This window comes from Triplophysa rosa, linkage group LG1, assembly GCF_024868665.1.
Source record: "Triplophysa rosa linkage group LG1, Trosa_1v2, whole genome shotgun sequence".
Classification (NCBI taxonomy): domain Eukaryota; kingdom Metazoa; phylum Chordata; class Actinopteri; order Cypriniformes; family Nemacheilidae; genus Triplophysa; species Triplophysa rosa.
Genome location: NC_079890.1, coordinates 7,931,770 through 7,951,407, shown reverse-complemented (window position 1 = coordinate 7,951,407; position 19,638 = coordinate 7,931,770). Strand labels below are relative to the sequence as shown.

Here is a 19,638-nt window from a genome sequence, read left to right as displayed (position 1 = left end):
GAGGCAATACATTTATGGCGAAATTATAAAAAGAGGAAGTACAACTGCACATTAAGTGATTTTGATGAAACTTCAGCTGTTAAGTCATGGGGTCTGATCACATTGATGCAGCTATGGTGAGTCTTTGGTATAGAGCCACCAACTGGTAACAAGAAGTATGTCACTCACAACAGACTTTAAAATCAAAAGTATACATCCCCCTTGAAGAATCTGGAAAATGCTGAAAATTGGGGAAGATAAGAGGATTTTGAAATTATGGTTTATTTTTAATTTAGTCCTGTCCAGAACAAATTATAAAAAATGTTAACATACCGTTCACACCAAGAATAATAACTGAATTTAAAAAATAGCCCAGGTGAAAAGTTTACATCCCCGTTTACTAATACTGTATGATGTTACCTGCACAAGCAATGACAGTTTTTATGTTGTCATAGTTGTTTAAAGGTTTTTTGTTTGTCCTGAGTCAATAAACTGTCCACTGATCTTCAGAAAAATTATCTAGGTTCTCTAGAATATTAGCTTTTTCAGCATTTCTGTATATTTGACTCATGCCCAGCAGTAACTGTATGATGTTGAGATTCATCTGTTTACATTGAGGGCAATCAAGAGACTCATACACAACTATTACAATAGATAGAAACATTCAATGATGTTCATGAAGGCAGCACGATTAATTTAAAATCAGGTGGGTGTAAACCTGTGAAAACGTTTTTTGGTGTAAATTGTTTATTTAATTTCCTGAGAAACATATGTATTTTTATAGCTTCTGAAAGACATTACTAAATGAAAAAAGATAACAATAACAATTTACACCAAAAAAAACATTTTCAGAGGTTTACACCACCTGACTTTAAATGAATCGTGTTGCCTTCATGATGAGTTAGAACAGACGTGAGAACTTAAATGCACGTGCCCACTGTGCATTGCTTTCTGAAAGCCACCATGTAGTGGTGGCACAGTAGTGGGAGGACCCATCACCAACGCTTGCAGCTATACTTTTTAGAATGGAATAGAATAGTTTTATTGTCATCGTACAGCAGTACAAAGAAATGTAATCTCTCTCTGTACACATAACACTGTACATATACACATTGTACTCATATTAACATAATAAGTACACATATTTACATAATATAACAGTAGGCATTCAACAACTACAGATACATAAGATACAGATAAGATCTCTTTAGTTTTAATGTGTAAAGTATGTTGACGTATGGAGACTATACAACAGTAATCAAGTATTTCAGGAGCAAATTTTTTGGTGTTTATAAAGAATATGGTCTGAAAGAAAGTTTTAAAACATACTTTAATGTAAAATCTAATCATCAATAACACTTACATAATTATTATATCATTCCCTTGATATTGTATTTTAACCTCTTAAACTCTGCCACCCCCATTGCCCCACCGGTGGGTCCAGCAAAAATCTATATGTTGTGGAGCACAAAATTAGACATATATGGTATCTTTTGAAAGCTCAGCTTTCTTACCAGTTCCATAAACTTGGCATTTGTTAGATAAAAATAATGTCTTTCTTACCAGTGCCATAAATTTGACATTTGACAGATAAAAGCGCAAGAAGATATCGCTGCAGCATCAAAACCTGCAAGTGGGAGGAGTTTACGTTGCAAGTAGGCTGGATTTTCACGTGGTGAATAAGCACGGTAATGAAAAACCTATACATTTTTTATCGTAATTTAAAGTTTAGTTTGCATCACAATTTGTTAAAATGCATCAAATTAATAAACAATAAAACCTTTATATGACCAAAGCGTGTTATAGCCCATCGGAGGTTCTCTGTAACCTCAAGTTATGGCCAGCATGGCATAATTAAAGTTTCATCAAATAAACACACAGCAACACAAATGTCTTTATGGTGATAACAAAATAATTAAGCCTAGGTTTGTACTGTATTTTAATTTTAGAAACCACAATTTCTCTGAGCCATTGCAAGCATTGCAACTAGTATCTTTGATATATATAACTGCTGCTGTTCTGACATTTTGTGCTATGCTAAGATTGTGTCCCCGGTAGTGCTACCACAAACAGCCCCAGAACACCACCGAGGACAACGCCCAGAAACGCAATCGCCAGGCCGTCGACGGCAGAGCTCCACCAACTCATTATTCCTGTACAGCGCTCTTCTATCTTATGTCTGGTCCAGTCGTGAGCTGCAGGATAATGATGCAGCTCAACTGTCATATTTGTACGCTGTCATATCCCTCAAGGCTTGTGAAATGTGTTTAGGGACGATATTATCCAGGGAGACGTTTTAAATAGCAAAATTATGTTTCTTTTACATGCACAAGATGTTTATTTACTTTTTACATGACAGTGCAACACTGTTGCCGTTTAGTTACACCGGCAAAATCCATCATGGCAGACAAAATTAATCGCATATGACGGTTTAAATACAGGTTAAAGGTTTAATCTACGATTTGTTATTCTCTGTTTTAAGTGGGGCAAGCAATTTGAATTAAAATAAAAGGATCAACAAACCCTAGATTAGCTCTAAACTCTGTTTACCCTAAAAGTGTAGTAACCATGTTTTTGGCGGACTGCCTTTTTTATTACCAGTTTAAATAGAGATACATTTACATTTAGTCATTTAGCAGACGCTTTTATCCAAAGCGACTTACAAATGAGGTAAACAATGGAAGCAATTGGAACAACATAAGGACAACAAAAAGCGTAAGTACAATAAAACTGGTCTCACAAAGCCTACCACAGTATACAGAGCTAAGTTATTATTATTTTATTTTTTTATATAGAAAGAGTAAAAAAGAGATAGAAGTCAGAACTGATCGGTCAGGTGCTGACGGAAGAGATGTGTTATCAGCCGATTCTTAAAGATGGCCACAGAATCTGCTGATCTTTTAGCAGCAGGCAGATCATTCCACAAATATAGAACCGATCCAGAGAAGGTACACGAGATAGATTTTTTACCTTTTTGGGATGCACCACAAGACGTTGTTCGTTTGCAAGAGTGTAGGGATCTGGCGGGTACACAAGTCTGCATTAGCGAATGAAGATAAGGGGGTGCCGAACCAGTGATGGTCTTGTAGGCCAGGAGCAGAGTGTTGAATTTGATGCGAGCGTCTATAGAGAGCCATTGTAACTTAATGAAGAGAGGAGTGACGTGTGCTCTCTTCGGTTCATTGAAGACCACTCTTGCCGCTGCATTCTGGATCATCTGTAGAGGTTTTGTTGTGCAAGCAGGAAGTCCAGCCAGTAGCGCATTGCAATAGTCCAGTCTGGACAGAACAAAAGCATGGACTAGCACTTGCGTAGCATGCTTGGACAGGAAAGGTCTAATTTTCCTAATATTGTAGATGATGAATCTACAGGACCGAGTGGTGCTGGCAACCTGATCTGTGAAGTTTAGCTGATCATCGATCACCACCCCCAGGTTTTTGGCCGTTCTGGAAGATGTGATGGTTGATGAGCCCATTTGAATGGAGAGGTTGTGATGAATCTTTGTGTCGGCCGGGATTACAAGCGGTTCTGTTTTTGAAAGGTTCAGCTGCAGGTGATGGTCCTTCATCCAGAGCGAAATGTTGCTCAGGCATGCTGAAATGCGTGCAGAAACAGTCGGATCATCCGGCTGAAATGACAGGTGGAGTTGTGAAAGTGATGTGATGTGAAGTGAGGCCAAGTATGGTGTACCATACTCAAAATTTGTGCTCTGCATTTAACCCATCCAAGTGCACACACACAGCAGTGAGTAACAAAACACCGTGAACACACATCTAATTCTAATAAATTAGAAGTTCGAACCACGCTCGGAGCAGGTTCAGGTAGGATCGGTTACACATGTCAGCCACATGTGCAAACACAAACCATTTATACAAAACTTTTATACAAAGGTGTTAAAAAATTATTTTCAAACAATGAGAAGGTAATTAGAAACATTTTTATTACAAATATTTGTAGTTGTTATTTATTTACTTCCTATTTATGTTAATCACAATACATTTTATATTAAAATAAATATGAATTTTGCTTGAAAAAAGAACATCTTTATTTATTAATTTATTTATTTTGTATAGGAGGGGCACAATCTTAAATCTTGCCTATAGGCACCAACAGAGGTTGGGCCGGCCCTGCCTGCCTGTCAAACGCTCATTCCCCACACTTTCGAGAACGGGTCCCGGTCCTGGAGTTGCCAGGTATTCATCAGAGTATGAATACACATTAAGAATCTCATCAATTAACATTTATCCTTAGAATATAAATAAACATTTTGGCGGCCACAGTACATTATGAAAGTAGCCCCAAAACCCACAACCCGTGGCTCCATAATTTTTCCTGCAACTGCATTTTCAAAATAGCCCAATTGTGCGGGAAAACCGTGACCCTGGCTGGCAACACTTGCGCTGGGGCTTACAGCGAACCGGGCAGGGCCAATAGCCTCGGACCTCGAGCTCAGAGGCTGAAATCATGCCGCGTTACAATACAAAATACAAAGTTCCACCAGCCAGAGGGAGATGAATGACACCACACGCGTCTATTCACGAACAGGAAATATAATTTAGGATTTTTGATTTGTTAATGTCTCATGGGCAAAAAGTTTGTTGTAACGCAAGCATTATTGAACATGTACAATATGAGTAAAATATTACTGAAAATTGATTAGTAATGCCTTACACTACTGCGTTACAGCAAAAGTAATATGTTACTGTAATACATTACTTTTGTAACACATTACTCCCAACACTGATGATAAAGGATGTGGATAGTTCATTTATATGCTGTAATGTTTCATGCTAACGCATAGGGCTGTCATGATTATTAAATAATCGTCTCATCGCGATTGTTTGACCTCATCGTGATGGTTTCAGATCATCGCAATTATTGCACATCTCTATAGAAGACACTAGGGGGAGCTGTAGTGCATCTGCATATTGCATATTTTAGTGTATATATTGTTACTAAAGCATGGTAATACTTGTAAAATACACCACCACAACACAATCACTTAACAAAAAAACCTGAAACATATACAAATTACCTGCAGTACAATTTAATATTATTTAAGCAAATCTCAGTGTGAAAACCAGTCTACCAAAATTTCATTAACACATAAGTAAAATTTTATTGTAGTCTTGCAAGTGAGAAAAAAACAGACTAGAAGCTTTTCTATGACTGATAGTATTTTAATGGTGGCTTCAATTCACACCTGATCAATTTACTTAATTTACAAGTATTTGGCGGTTGTATTATTGACAGGTAAAAGCCTAAACCTTAAATATATGATGACCCAATTTTTTCCGATGTATTTCCAAGAAAAAAACATAGTCTTGTATTCAGAACAATATGGTCGTTTCAATGGCTGAATCAAAAATGTATGAGAATTAAATGTCAAAGCTCAAAAACAGACAATTAATCGGCATAATCGTCAAAGCCCTAAAACAGACAATTAATCGTCATAATCGCAATGATCGTCAGTCAAATTTCATAATCGTGACAGCCCTACTAACACATTAATATTGCTTTACTGTGCTGTTTACTGTTTAGCTGTGGGTCCTTTCGCTTACATAAGTGTCATTATATTTATAACACAAATCGATGCCATTTTTGTAACCTTACACAAAGAACATTATTAGTTCACAGAGATACTGTAAGTTACTAATAAGCCTCCAAGATGAAATGTAGTTGTGCATCTATTAGGGTTGCCAGCCTTCCCATATATTGAGCCTGCCTGGGGCCCATTTCAGAAAGGAGGTTTAGTGAAAACTCTTAGTATATCAACCCTGAAATGAGGGAAACTCTGGGTTTTCTGTTTCATAATGTGAGGTATGTCAAAACCGAGAGAGCGGGGTAACTCAAGCCCGTTTCTAAAAGAGAGGTAACTTATTTATACTTAAGTCAGTAACTCAACTCAACTCAACTCAACTTTATTTATATAGCGCTTTTACAATTTTAATTGTTACAAAGCAGCTGTACATGAGACATATTGACTATAAGCAAAATAATTAAAGTTGTACCTGCAAAAACAAGAAAAGGTTGAAAACACAGAAGACAGACATACCCACATACAAAACACTCCACACACACAATATGCACACGTACTAACACACATAGACATAGAGACACACACACACATACGGATGCGCACGCACACACACACACACACGTACGTACACAGGCACACACACGTACGTACACAGACAAGTACGCACACACACACACGCTCAGTGAGAGCACACATTTAGGATAAAGGAGAGAGAAGCACAGGTCAAATATAACAGACTATAAATTCCTATATGCAATATTAATTAAGTAAAACTTTAAAATTCTAAAGCAGCCCCCCCGGTCAGGCAGATAGTGCAAAAACAGTATGCAAACGGTGGCGAGGAACCCAAAACTCTAATCGAGAAAAAAAACCTCAGGAGAACCCAGGCCCAACCAGGGGATTCCAGTTCCCCTCTGGCAAAAGCTGCTGCCTCTGCACAAGCTCCAGAGAACTTGCACAACAAGGCTAAATAAAATAAATAAACTTAATAATAAAATAAATTGTAGTTTAAGATTATCATTAATAATCTAATAGCATTTGAAGTTTTGTGGTGAAGACATGTCAAGAGACCGCGTCCTTCTTTATCCAGCTCTATCATCTCAGCTCTTGTCAGGTCCCCACTTCCCATTCTCCGCTCTACCATCAGGTCAGGCCATGAACTGCATCCTGCTCGCTGTGGTAACCTTGGAACAATGAGACAAGACTGGCTGAGAGTAGAGTACTGTTCTGTACTCTTTGATGCAACAAGTACATCAGTTGTGTTTTTGGTTCCGGTTGATCTAACTAATGCAGCCTAAACCCTCAGAAGATTTATATTATGGAAGAGTAGTGTATGCAAGATTAAAAAGATGCGTCTTTAGTCTAGATTTAAACTGACAGAGTGTGTCTGCCTCCCGGACAGTGCAGGGAAGACTATTCCAAAGTTTAGGCGCTAGATAGGAAAAGGATCTACCACCTGCACTTGATTTTGAAATTCTAGGTATTACCAACTGACAGGACGCCTGAGAGCGTAATGCACGTGAAGGACTGTAATACAAAAGGAGTTCATTCAAGTACTGAGGAGCTAAACCATGTAGGGCTTTATAGGTAATAAGCAAGATTTTAAAGTTAACGCGATGCTTTATAGGTAACCAGTGCAAGGTTGACAGAACCGGGCTAATATGTTCATACTTTTTTGTACGTGTAAGAACTCGAGCTGCCGCGTTTTGGACCAGTTGGAGTTTTTGTAATAAGCCTGCAGGGCAACCACCTAACAGTGCATTACAGTAGTCGTCTTGATGTCATGAATGCATGAATTAACTTCTCTGCATCTGACATTGACAGCATATGACGTAGTTTAGATATATTCTTAAGATGGAAAAACGCAATTTTACAGGTAACCATAGTAACTTACTCTGTGAACCTAACCTGGTCGGGAGCAGGTTTTCTTTGGTAAACTCAGTTTCTTTCCATCTCCTCCCTCTTTTTAAAGCACAATCAAGTTGCGCTTTTTGGTGTACTTCATTCATTCATTTATTAATACAGTCATTCATGGCACACATTTTGATCACACAGAGACCATCTCAGTGACTAATGCATATGTGTCAAGTCCATCCATCCTTACATCAATAACATCAGCCATCGTGGCCGTGTATTACATCAGAGCACAAATGGTAGTTTTCTATGGAGGATAAGAAATGACTTAATAAAGTGTGTAAATAAAGTGCATGAATAAAGAAATTAATAAATACAGGCAAATGCAGAAATGCAGTGATAAAGGTATTAAACAATTAATTTGGACGTGCAGCCATTCCTACCCAAAACTGCTCCGAGCAGGGTTCGATCCGATAAACAGTCTGACTTTGACACAAGAGTGTCACCATGACATATTACACCATGACATATTACACACCTCACTAGAGTACTCACCTGACAAGAGCTGATATGATAGAGCTGGATAAAGAAGGACGCAGTCACCTGACACATCCTCACCACAAAATTTCAAATGCTATTAGATTATTATTGATAATCTTAAACTATAATTTACTTTATTAGTAAGTTTATTTATTTTATTTAGCCTTGTGCAAGCTCTCTGGAGCTTGTGCAGAGGCAGCAGCTTTTGCCAGAGGGGAACTGGAATAGAGCTGTAATCGGGCCTTAAAAGTTAGGCCCGACAGGGTCCGGGCCCGACAGAATTCGGCCTGAGCCCGACAAGTACATTTTGATTGACAGCTTCTTAAAAGCCCGAACCCGTTTACAGCCCAACATTAGGCTATTCAAATGTGCGCACGCACACAGCTTTTTGTCAAGAATGCATCATTTATACATGTTTTAACATAATTTATTAGTGACTAACGTAGGCTATAGGCCACTTGGAAGTTGGAACAAAGAAATAAAGTAAGTCCTCTGTAACATCGTAACATATCACATATCCCACTGGCTCATTATTCTCATTATGCACATGGTCAAAACTTTTCCTCACCTCAGACTTTGCTTTAGTTGCTGGTGCAACCAAAACGTAATCGCCAGAGGCAAGCCTCCATTTCACCTCCTCAGCATCCATTTTCGCATCTTTCTCGCGCTAATCGCAACGCATCACATGACCGCTCATTTATCGCGCAAGCCCGAGCCCGGCCCAAGCCCGTGTAAAATGATAGAAATTAAGCCCGAACCCGACCGAAACCGTCGGGTCACGTCGGGTTCGGGCAAAGATCTTCAGCTCTAAACTGGAATCCCCTGGTTGGGCCTGGGTTCTCCTGAGGATTTTTTTCTCGATTAGAGTTTTGGGTTCCTCGCCACCGTTTGCATACTGTTTTGCATCTGCCTGGCCGGGGGGGCTGCTTTAGAATTTTAAAGTTTTACTTAATTAATATTGCATATAGGAATTTATAGTCGGTTATATCTGACCTGTGCTTCTCTCTCCTTTATCTTAAATGAGTGCTCTCACTGTGCGTGTGTGTGTGCGTGTCATGTTTGTGCGTACTTGTCTGTGTACGTGTGTGTGTGTGCGTGCGTGCGCGTCCGTGTGTGTGTGTCTGTGTGTTTGTACGTGTGCATATTGTGTGTGTGGAGTGTTTTGTATGTGGGTATGTCTGTCTTCTTTGTTTTCACCTTTTTCTTGTTTTTGCAGGTACAACTTTAATTGGTTTGCTTATAGTCAATATGTCTTATGTACAGCTGCTTTGTAACAATGAAAATTGTAAAAAGTGCTATATAAATAAAGTTGAGTTGAGTTAGATCATAAGATTTTTTAAATATTTCTGATTTATTTCTGTTGTTTCATTCATTTACTGATTAATTTGTTTGTTTATTGGTACATTTATCTTTTTATCAATTTAAACTTAAGTCATTTACACATTAAAGCACATTAGTAAATCCACTGTATGCAGAGTGGAAAAGTGTTCCTCGCTCTCAAGCACTTTCTGCCGCCATGTTGCTTTTTTTTGGGTGCTGTTGCCATGGTGAATCGTAATTTCGGAGCTCCATTGATCATGGCTTGTTGTAGTTGTGGTGCAAGTGCTTAACTCAAGGTAAGTCTACCCAGAGTTGATAGAACTAACTCAAATCAGCTGTTCTGAAACTAAAAACTCAAAGTTTCACATCTCGGTGTTAAACAACTCAGAGTTGGTGTTGGTTGAACCTCCTTATTGAAATGGGCCCCTGATTTGTCCCGTACGTGACTTCCCATGTTCAGTTTATTGACTGCTCCGCAGATTGAAGCAACAGCAGCAGCAGTGGTGGTGATCGAGACACTTGAGAATGATATTACCGACACCTGTCATCTTATCACAGCCCACTGACGCGCATCAGTTTACATTAAGTAAATGCAGCTTTGTTTCTGAATCTGCAAAGCATGCATCACAACAACGCTCCATCAGACCTCCGCGTCACAAACACTCGCATGTAAGCACGCGCACACACACAGAGACAGAGAGGCGCGCACAAAGCAGTGTTGTGGTGTTTACCTACTTTTTGACAGAAAAGCGCACAGCAACATGAATGTAGTTTTTATGTACATATGCACATAGTTTGTTACCCAGACGGACGCGTAGCCTACTATTTTATTAATTTGTGTCTGAAAGCAGAAACGGAAAATATGTAAATGAGAATGACTTTATTGTGCATATAGTTGTGCTAAAATGTTAAGATACTGTACAGTACTGTATGTAACCATTCAGAGAGTAAACACAAATACGACGCAATGACATCATGCATATGCTAACTAGCACTGCTGCACAGGTCAAGTTTTGTCCCATATTTCATAGTGACAAAGTTGGCATTCCTAGTGTCTATGCAGTCTATGCGGAAATACTAATCACAACAGACTGGGGTAGCCAACCAATCGGAGCACAGTGTAGGAGGGGTTTAGAGAAACTGAATCTTCGACCTGCTTTGTATGAACCGTTTAGAGATCTTTGAGAAATGGGGCTATATTAAATGCATATTTTGAGAAAATGACAGCGTTTTTTGACATTGGATGCATTTAAACATGTTTTGGGGGAATCCAATACAATATTAGAACACTTACAAATATAACATAATGTGCACTTTAAAATAATTATATACACTCACCTAAAGGATTATTAGGAACACCATACTAATACGGTGTTTGACCCCCTTTCGCCTTCAGAACTGCCTTAATTCTACGTGGCATTGATTCAACAAGGTGCTGAAAGCATTCTTTAGAAATGTTGGCCCATATTGATAGGATAGCATCTTGCAGTTGATGGAGATTTGTGGGATGCACATCCAGGGCACGAAGCTCCCGTTCCACCACATCCCAAAGATGTTCTATCGGGTTGAGATCTGGTGACTGTGGGGGCCATTCTAGTACAGTGAACTCATTGTCATGTTCAAGAAACCAATTTGAAATGATTCGAGCTTTGTGACATGGTGCATTATCCTGCTGGAAGTAGCCATTAGAGGATGGGTACATGGTGGTCATAAAGGGATGGACATGGTCAGAAACAATGCTCAGGTAGGCCGTGGCATTTAAACGATGCCCAATTGGCACTAAGGGGCCTAAAGTGTGCCAAGAAAACATCCCCCACACCATTACACCACCACCACCAGCCTGCACAGTGGTAACAAGGCATGATGGATCCATGTTCTCATTCTGTTTACGCCAAATTCTGACTCTACCATTTGAATGTCTCAACAGAAATCGAGACTCATCAGACCAGGCAACATTTTTCCAGTCTTCAACTGTCCAATTTTGGTGAGCTCGTGCAAATTGTAGCCTCTTTTTCCTATTTGTAGTGGAGATGAGTGGTACCCGGTGGGGTCTTCTGCTGTTGTAGCCCATCTGCCTCAAGGTTGTGCGTGTTGTGGCTTCACAAATGCTTTGCTGCATACCTCGGTTGTAACGAGTGGTTATTTCAGTCAAAGTTGCTCTTCTATCAGCTTGAATCAGTCGGCCCATTCTCCTCTGACCTCTAGCATCAACAAGGCATTTTCGCCCACAGGACTGCCGCATACTGGATGTTTTTCCCTTTTCACACCATTCTTTGTAAACCCTAGAAATGGTTGTGCGTGAAAATCCCAGTAACTGAGCAGATTGTGAAATACTCAGACCGGCCCGTCTGGCACCAACAACCATGCCACGCTCAAAATTGCTTAAATCACCTTTCTTTCCCATTCTGACATTCAGTTTGGAGTTCAGGAGATTGTCTTGACCAGGACCACACCCCTAAATGCATTGAAGCAACTGCCATGTGATTGGTTGATTAGATAATTGCATTATCCTGAAAATTGAACAGGTGTTCCTAATAATCCTTTAGGTGGGTGTATATATATATATATATATATATATATATATATATATAGCCCTTATCACACAAACAGCTCTAAAGCGTAAATATGTTTCATAAATATGTTTAGAAATCTAGCTAAAATCAGCGAATAAAACATTGACACAATTATAGAAATATAACAATAACTTTCGCAATAGCATACAGATTAAATGGTTACTTTCGTTAATATATTTTCTTAGGGTTGGGCGACAGTGAAACATAGCGATGGACAATGACATCGCCCTGCGGCGTTATAAAGTGAGGAGAATCTTTATACATTGCAGGCTGTGCGGACACGCGTCCTCTTTTATACATCACGGACTGCGCCGGAAATGCATCGTCTTTATACATCACGGGCTGCGCGGAAATGCGTCGTCTTTATACATCGCGGGTAGCGCGGACACGCGTCCAATTTATACAACATGGGCTACATGGACAAACGCGTGAAACATTTGTTAGAATCACGATGCCGGCTCAACATCGTGATGTCTGTCAGCCATCGGCAATGGACGGTGGCATCATCTATCGGCCCAAACCTATATTTTCTTTATTTACCTTTGTAAAGAAACATCGTTGCTTGAATGGCTACTATCTGCTGTCTCAGCAGACAACATCTTTTGTACTGTGGCGGCCACCGTCGTGATTCGAAAGGGATGGGTGAGCGGAGGACTGAGAGGTTGGTTGCGATTCTCAAACTCACCACTAGTGGCCACTAACAATCCCACACTGCGACTTTAATGCACAATATCAAATGTCTTGTCACAGTCTGTTATACAAAACAGAGCTTTATTTTATTCAGCAAAAACACCTCTTGAAAACATTTCAAATTCTATTTAAACATTATGCTTATGTGATGCTGGTTGTTTCTTCACTTCACTTTAAAAGTAAGTAAAGTATAAATTATATTTTATTACTTGATCATTTCAGTTTGTTTATTCACTTTGTTGGAGGCAAATTTCAAATATCCTTGAACCCTTTTTCAAAAACTTTTTTTTAAAAATCCTGCAGCAAACTTTCGGAGTGAAGGACATAATGAACAGGATGTCAAAAACACATTCCTACCTCTTTCTTCCAGTTAAGTCCCCTGATTCAAAGTCAGTACTGAATTAACATTAGCATTTTCTTTATGACTGTGGTTTGATCCCAAAAAACAGTCGTCAGAATGAAAATGCAGGGAGATCTGGTTGTAGCTAAGCAGGACAAGCTGCTTTTCTTCTGGGCTGTATTCCAGCGAGTGAGGATGCAGCTGTAGCACATGTCTTTTGATCGTGCTGACTTTAAGTGTAGCGAGCATAGCACCACACACCATGCAGATCAATCCATGCCTCCTGCAGTCATAGTCCATTAGGAAATCGATCCGCCAGCGTGCCTGATAATTGCGCCGCTGGTCCTTACCTGGATAATGCCTGTTCCGCCCTGTTGTCTGTGTTGAGGGTGTAATATTTGTGCTCTCATTTTCTTCCATTTTGATGCCTCCTTGCTCTGTGATTTTCACAGGTGAATCTTGTGCATTAATAACTGTGTTCACAGTAACAGTTCCACTGTGCAGGTCTTAAAAAAATGAAAGAGAGATAAACACATTAGATGTATTTTAACATACATATCAAAAATCAGACCTAATCATTATCAGACACTTCACCTTGAAATAGAAGTATGAACTACTTCAGAAGTTTTACATGCAAAGAGGCTGGTAAATCTTAGGTCATTGACATACAGATGTCTTAAAGATACAGTAGCAAAAGTAATAGATTCAAATAATAAATAATAAATATTAAAAATAGAAATAGTTTAGTACAAGGTGAATCATAGCCATGTACAGTACAATTGAATTTGTGTTCAGTAAACTTTGAATCTGTATTTACCATCCTCCTTCGGCATAGCGGAATCGATATTCTCCTTCTTCGTCCAGGCCCTGATCACAGCATCTCTCTCATTCCGACTAAGGCCACTTGTTTCTGGATGGCACGCCTGAATGTGCTTACGGAAGTTGCTGACCCTTGGCACAGGCACGTGCTCAGAACACACCATACAGTAGCAGTGTGGATTATCCGGAGGACCATACGCCACTAAATAATCCAGACGGAGACGCCAAGGACTGCCGTATTTCAGTCTTCTTTTTATGGGTAAGCGTTGAGACTGAGCTCTCTGGTCAGAATCTAATGGATTCTCATCTACTCGTGAGTAACTCCCTAAGTTTTTCTGGGGGTGATCCACGTCCAGAGGAAAAAACTGGGCTGAGCCATCTATGTTTTCAGTATGTTGCTCCAATTTGACATCTTGTAAAAAATCTGATTCTGCTCAACAAATAGAAGAGAAAAACATGAAGGTAGTAAGCAATGTTGTCTAATTTAGATTGACAGACAGACAGACAGTCTTGCCCCCACCGTGTGTCTTGGCCCAGGTCTGCAGGATGGAGTGCTTTTCCTCTGCGCTAAACAACAGAGAATTTGGATGCAGATTCAGCACATGACTCTTAATGTGATCCAGTTGGAGTGAAGGCAACAGGGAGCTGCATACCATGCATACCAGGCGACCCGCCTCTGCCTGGTATTCCATCAGTAACTCCTGACGGAACCAGGCATGCAACGAGTCATTCAGGTAGCGCTCCAACACCTCAGTTGTGGGGCCTGGGAGTTCCTGGACAGAGGAGGCAGGTGGAGAGGGTGTGACCCTGCTAAACCCAGACTGGGATGGAGAAGCTGGAGTGACAGCTCTTCCAGGATTGCCTAGAATGACAAAAGAGTAGATATCTATAGAGAACAAAGTCTTAAATTGTTTAAAGTTTCAGGCACTACCACAGCAGAATCACTGGCTTATTAATACAGTAGTGCTTTGATGCAAAGCCTAGCAATAAGTCTGAGCTGCACTCTTCAGGTAAAAACATAGTAAACCATTTCTCTTGTGAAAAAAAATGCATGTTGGCCTGAAGATAAACATGAAGCCTATTTTAGGGACATAAAGACATGTCTCTATAGGCGGTTTCAAAGTGACAACATAAACAACCGTTACTGCGAATGCGCGCGTTTGTGGGATGCAGTTAACCTCCGGTACACATTCACAAACAATAGAGTGCCTGTAGATTATTTCTGATAACAATCAAAAGAAACCGAGAAGATCCGTTACTTGGCTAAACTTGTCTCTCCAATATTTTGAATTTAGACTGTGATACCAAGCTCAACCGCTAGATGTCAATGTACCATACGGTTTCTTTAAATTGTTTATTTCATTAAATGAACATACAACAAAATTCAATAAATCGTTTATTTATACAATTATTATAAAATAAAATAATAATACAAATTAATACTAAAATCAATTTAATAAAATATTTATATTAAACACTAGCCACACAAACCGGAAGTTAACTGCGTGTCAGGCGCGCCCGCTTCCGATGAAACGGTTTATATTTTAATGACAATTATGTTTTCCTCCTCTTTACTGTAATGTGTGCATATTTTTCACATTTTTATTTTTAATTATTTAAATGTGTTTTTTTTACAAATAAATGATGATTGCATACTGTAGTACACTGTTAAAGTAATCAAAACCATCCTGTCAGAGTATAAATATAATAATATAATATATTTAGTAAATAAAAAAAGGCAGTATGGTACAGTATATACTGTCAATAAACACACAGACCTGCAGGGTGCATCTCAACATCCAACAACTCCTCTGACTCTGGGGCATTGTCTGGATTAGAGCATATTGACCTCTGTCTGTTCTCCAGACTCAAGTGACTCTCCCACCCCGATCTGATCACCTCTTTATCTGACTCGCTCCAAAGCAGAGAGTAAGGGTGCTTCTGTCTGATGTGTCTCTTGATGGTGCTTAACTTCAGGGTTGCCAAAGAGCTGCCGCACACCATGCATATCATCCCATGTCTTTGCCAGTCAAAGTCCATGAGGTACTCGCTGCGCCAGTACTCATGGTAATAGCGCCGGTGGTCTCGTCCAGGAGTGGGTTTTACTGGAGGGGGTTCCTTTATCGATGGCCCTGGGACAGGAGACAGAAGCAAAGGAGAATCTGCACTCTCTGAGACACACCAGTAGCTGGTTCCTGGGGAGCATACAAACATATTTTGACTTTCTTGGATATCATGAGATGTGAGACAATTGGTTACATCCTCTTCAACTGGAGAGAAAATAAAAAGAGAGGCATCAATTAATTTATGGAATTTATTTCCCTGAGAGGCATCAATTAATTTATGGAATTTATTTCCCTGAGAGGCATATTTCGGTAGAGGATAACTGAGGCATCTCAGATATTGGAACTGAAAGCTTTTTTGTTTCTTTAGCCTCTCAGAAATGTGATGCATGTATAATAGACAACTAAAAAACAAACTGAAGTGTGTTTTAAGAACGTTCAGATTGCCAAATGTATAGTTGAAGAACTACCCAAAAATACTTATAATGACAAGAGATTAACAATAAACCAAATATATATTGACAGCCCCATTTTTGTGAAGTCGTAAAAATCCTAAATATTCCTTACTACTAAAAATATGCAATTATTTATTATATAAATCATAAAAATGTTGCTATTATAGTAAACGACATCTCAGTTAGAATTATATGACAACAGCACATTTAACTTCATTCAAATTCAAAAGCAATAGAATACACAGTTTAGTACGTTAATTCGGCAGCATCTTAATTTTTCAGATTTTCCGGTAGGTGGCGACAGCGCCTCACATAACACTTACAGCATGGTAATTTTGCCTTTGTTTATAGTGGAGCCCGTACGGCTAGGGGCCATGGAGTTACGCGCTATTGTTCATGGGGTTTCACACTACAAAATGAAAGCAATCGGAACTAACGATCAAACTTAAACATTTACCAGCTTGGAGGTCTTCCAAGTTTTCCCGCTGCGATGTCGCCTCCCTCTTCTCCGCTTTTATTACTAAAGAGCGACATTCTGTCTGCTCAGCTTTGTACACGGACTCTGTGGACTCATTTTCCTCCATACCTGTGAGACGTTATTTTACCGCACAGGACTCCCACCTCTTGTACGTAGCAATGCCACAGCCAGAGGCTTTTGTAGATGCATTCGTCGGGCGGTTGAATAAATGTCTGCAACAAGCACTAACACATTACAACGTGTGCAGTATATGTCTCTGCACTGAATCCCTCACCGCTGCTTTGTGTTTGGTTCAGCTAAACTTAACTTTAAACGTCTCGGTATGAATCGCATTCAGATCTAAGTTGTTAGGACCTGTCATGTGGTTGTTGACTTAAGGCGGTCTCCGGTATGTATTTAGATGTTCTGCTTGTCTTCAGGGTGGAGAGCCGAGCTAGGGGCCCCTGGGGCTCCTTTAGGGGCTCCTGGGTAAATTTAAAGAGACAGTAGCAGCTGTCATGCGGCTACTATTGCACCATGGGGCCCATGCGAATGTAGCCAGAATAATTTATTTTGTACGTAAATTTAATTTAATATCTATGCCATTTATTTATCTATCACAAAGTAGACGTATTTTAAATATATTTTGTATTTTCACATGGTGCATGTATTACCAGACCTAAAATGTGTGTGACAACCATTTATGACATAACATACGGGTCACTCTGACATAACCTTTAAGGAGGCATAATCGGTCTTTGTCTAGTGAAGTCACACTCTTGAGAATCAATAAAGCGCATAATGGGTATTGCAGCCATTTGTAAGGCATCAAAGCCGATGTGTTCTGCAGTCGGAGAATTTATCTTTTCATTTGCTTAATTTCAAAGATTAAAATGGTACAGTCTTCTTGTGTAAAATTAAATCACACGATAGAAAATTCAAAACCTTTCCACGAAGAAAGATATTTTAGGGTTCCCAATCGGAAGAAAGTACGTTGAATGTTTTCAGAAAGACTGAATGCAGCAGTGTTTACCGTTAGCTGTACTCTATTTAGAATGGGATAAAGTTTGATAAAGCGATTGATTGTACAAACAGATTAACGACGAAATCGAAGAGATATCTTTTTAAAGACTGACAAAAATATTTATTTATTTTAAAGTTTTACTTAATTAATATTACATGTAGCAATTTATAGTCTGTTAAATATCTGACCTGTGTTTCTCTCTCCCTTATCTTAAATTTGTGCTTTAAATGTTTTGCTTATAGTCAATATGTTCGTCTTCATTTGGTCACCGTGACAGTACGCTCGTTTGAGATGGCCTGATTCTCTTCAGAACCAATCACTGGTGATCAGAAATGTGTCAGATGCTGCGTCCCAATCCGCATACTATCTAAATAGTATTCGAAAGTAGAATTAGTATGTCCCAAATCGTAGTATGTTGAAAAGAGTATTCCAAAGATTCCCGGATGGTCTACTGATTCCAGTAGAAATTCGAATCGCAGAATGTTGCACGCTCTAACGGTTAATATTCCTGTTGCTCAGTATTTAGAGCATAGCACTAGCAATGCCAAGGTCATGGGTTCGATCCCAGGGGATTGCATATAGTCAGAAACAAACGTATAATACACTGCAATGTAAGTCGCTGTCTGCCCAATATGTAAATGTAATATTACCCACAACTCACCGCGAGTAGGCAAAGTTTAGTTACTCCACTGCATTAATAAATTATATAACTGATGCGTCACTAAATTAATACATTTAAGTATACAGTAAACATTACATACGAAATAATGAATGAATAAATACCTTAATTGAAAGAAGAGCTGTATTTTGATGTGTGTGACCATTAATGGCCACACTGTTGTCTAGGCAACAACGGCCATGTCCGCTTCCTGTTAGTATGTCCCAGTGCGTGCATATTGTTTTGCTACACACTAAAACGTATATACTTTTCCATTACAAAAACATTACATACTTTTTGTGCATAGTATAAGTAGGTGAATTGGGAAGCAGCAATTTGTGCACACACTAAGAAAAGGAAAACTGAAGAATCTGCAAGACCTGGAGGATTTTTCTGAAGAACAGTGCACAGTGCAAATGTTTTGTTTGTTCAAACAAACAGGGCCTTGTGAACAATAATCAGCACAAAAAAAAAAACAGTCATAGATCATCCAGGTAACCACACACAGTATTAAGAACTAAGGGTTCCCAAACTTTTGAATGGGGTTATTTTATTAATTTCAGCAATTTTTTGTCTTATGAACTATGTAAACATCTTTCATAGAACCGTACTAAATAAAACATAAAATGCATTTTGTATGATCTCTCTTATTTTGTTAAAATTATTAACATTTTCAGATTCTGCAAGGGTTTCCCAAACTTTGGCATGCCACTGTGTTACTTCGATTATGAGCGTAATCACATTATTTAGATCAATTTTTTGCGTTTACATGAGATGTAATTGCAATACTGCCAAAATCCAATTATAATCGCATATGAGGGTGCATATAAACATTGTGGAGTAATTCTGTCTCACTCTCCTTTACAACATCGCTTCAGTTCATGGACGTGCCATTTCATTGAGTATTGCAGTCTGTCCTTGGCTTTGCTAGGGCATTCATTCCTGGGAGAATTGGCAACTATTTTCACACTATTTAAACTTATATTTAATAATAAAACTCAAATACCAGTTGATTTTTTAAACCATTGCTAATGTTTTACTCCTTAGCAATTTTGTTAACACACCAGAATGCTCCAGACGAGCAAACTGCCAAAACCTTACAAAATCTGTCTGCTACTCTCTCTTATTTCCTTCTCCATTTTGGCTTTGCTTTTGTAAAATAAATAACACAGTGTATTGTTTACTAGATAGAAAACACTACAAAAGGTCTAAAAATTCATTTTTACTTTGTAAAAATGTCCACTAAATTAACATTTTGAAGAAATGTATGTTTGTCAGATCATATAATATTTACACATGTCAATTGTGACTCTCTCGGAGTGACTAC

At 39.0% G+C, this 19,638-nt stretch overlaps 1 protein-coding gene across 2 annotated transcripts; it reads right to left on the bottom strand.

Annotated features, from left to right (window-relative positions):
* Positions 1 to 11,913: 11,913 nt before the first annotated feature.
* On the bottom strand, positions 11,914 to 17,088 carry zfta (zinc finger translocation associated). 2 transcript variants are annotated; one of them, XM_057339077.1, is made up of 5 exons: positions 16,630 to 17,088; positions 15,433 to 15,849; positions 14,175 to 14,516; positions 13,653 to 14,084; positions 11,914 to 13,341 (listed from the first exon to the last, which is right to left on the bottom strand). In XM_057339077.1, the coding sequence occupies exons 1-5, from the start codon at positions 16,754 to 16,756 to the stop codon at positions 12,866 to 12,868; spliced, it is 1,794 nt and encodes a 597-aa protein (XP_057195060.1). In that variant the 5' UTR covers positions 16,757 to 17,088; the 3' UTR covers positions 11,914 to 12,865. The 2 variants fall into 2 exon arrangements, with proteins under 2 accessions (XP_057195060.1, XP_057195067.1); XM_057339084.1 differs by having other exon boundaries at positions 15,433 to 15,786.
* Between the last annotated feature and the right edge of the window lie 2,550 nt (positions 17,089 to 19,638).